Source organism: Oxyura jamaicensis (assembly GCF_011077185.1).
Source record: "Oxyura jamaicensis isolate SHBP4307 breed ruddy duck chromosome 5 unlocalized genomic scaffold, BPBGC_Ojam_1.0 oxy5_random_OJ61074, whole genome shotgun sequence".
NCBI lineage: Eukaryota > Metazoa > Chordata > Aves > Anseriformes > Anatidae > Oxyura > Oxyura jamaicensis.
This window is the reverse complement of record NW_023303906.1, coordinates 164-1,904: the sequence shown is the minus strand read 5'-3', so window position 1 is coordinate 1,904 and position 1,741 is coordinate 164. Positions and strand designations below refer to the sequence as shown.

Here is a 1,741-nt window from a genome sequence, read left to right as displayed (position 1 = left end):
CCCCCCCCAAACCCTCCAGCTGGCTCATCTGGTGCCACCGGGACGGCGTCACCCGGCAGTGCCACCGCAGCGTCCTCGGCACCGCGGGCACAGCCGGGCCACAGCAACCCGAGCGGCGATGAATAATGGAGGGGCCGGGCCGGTGTCCCCTTTCCTGGCTTGGGGACAAGGCTGGGGGGACACAGGGACATCAAACAGCCGGGCAGAGGGCACTGGGGTGGGTGGGCATCAGGAGCGTCGGGCACTGGGGTGGTGGCTGGCACCAGGATGCCGTTCTTTACTGGGATGGCTGTGCACCAGGATGGATGGGAACTGGGATGCCGTTCCTTACTGGGATGGGTGGGCCCCAGCAGGTACCGGTGTGCTGGTGGGCACTGGGATAGGGCCCACTGGTCCCAGTGGGATGGGGAAGGGGAGGCGTGGAGGCACCCGTCCCTTCCCATCGCCTGCCGGGGCGCACCCAGCGCCCCCGAAGCCGCAGCACCCCGTTATCTCCCAACGCCCCAGCTGTTTCCAGCTGTGCGGGGAACCCTTGCCCCAACAGGGACAGCGCCCGCGCCCTACGCCGCAGCGGTGTGAATTATTGAGGCGGGTAGGAGCATGGCCCCGGCCTTCCTCTGCCTCTTCCTCGTCCCCTTGGGCCAGTGCCAGAGGGTGGGACGGCTCCGGTTTCTGCCAAGTCACGGCGCGGGGACCTCGGTGGCGTCACGTGGGTGCCGGGCGGCCCTTAAGGTGCGCGGGCAGCGGGCGGGCAGGCAGCAGATCCGGAGCGCACCCGCAGCCATGAGCGTCCCCGTCGCCAAGTCCTTCTATGACCTGAGCGCCACCTCCTTGCAGGGGGAGAAGGTGGACTTCAACGTCTTCCGGGGCCGCGTGGTCCTCATCGAGAACGTGGCGTCGCTCTGAGGCACCACGGTGCGGGACTACACCCAGCTCAACCAGCTGCAGGCTCGCTACCCGCGGCGGCTGGTGGTGCTGGGCTTCCCCTGCAACCAGTTTGGCTACCAGGTAGGTGCCCAGCATGGGTGGGGGGGGTCAGGGGGGGCACAGAGCCCAGCGCTCGGGACAGCGGCGGCACAACCCCGGTGTCCCCTTCCCCGTCCCAGGAGAACGGCACCAACGAGGAGATCCTCAACTGCCTCAAGCACGTGCGGCCGGGGGGCGGCTTCGAGCCCAACTTCACCCTGTTCCAGAAGTGCCAGGTGAACGGGCAGGACACCCACCCCGTCTTCGCCTACCTGAAAGCCCACCTGCCCGCCCCGGTGGACGAGCCCGACCACCTGATGACCGAGCCCCGCTTCGTGGTGTGGAGCCCCGTGCGGCGCTCCGACATCTCCTGGAACTTCGAGAAGTTCCTGGTGGGCCCCGAGGGGGAACCTTTCCGCCGCTACAGCCCCCGCCTGCCCACCGCCCAGCTGGAGACCGACATCCAGCGCCTCCTCAAGCTGGCCAAGTAGGGCTGTCCCCCCCCCGGGGACGGCCCCAGCCCTCCGCCGGGTGACGGCCCCCTCTGAAACCCCCGCAGGGAGGGGGCCCGATGTGGCGGCGAGCCGGGGCCACCGGGGTGGTGGGCGCCCAGACGGGGTCGGCTGCAATAAAGGAGCAGGAGGCAGCACCCGAGCACTCCCCGTTTGTGTCCCCCCAGCCCCAGCGCACGGCGGGCGGTTGGGGCCGGGGAGCAGCTGCGCGGGGTGGATAAGAGCCAGGCACGGTTGCAGCCCCACCCCGGGGTGGGGGGGGG

General features: G+C 70.0%; 1 protein-coding gene across 1 annotated transcript; it reads left to right on the top strand.

The window, feature by feature from the left end:
* The first annotated feature begins 481 nt into the window (after positions 1 to 481).
* LOC118157302 (glutathione peroxidase 2-like) lies at positions 482 to 1,623 on the top strand. Its single transcript, XM_035311568.1, has 2 exons — positions 482 to 1,008; positions 1,107 to 1,623. The coding sequence occupies exons 1-2, from the start codon at positions 601 to 603 to the stop codon at positions 1,455 to 1,457; spliced, it is 759 nt and encodes a 252-aa protein (XP_035167459.1). The 5' UTR covers positions 482 to 600; the 3' UTR covers positions 1,458 to 1,623.
* Positions 1,624 to 1,741: the final 118 nt, after the last annotated feature.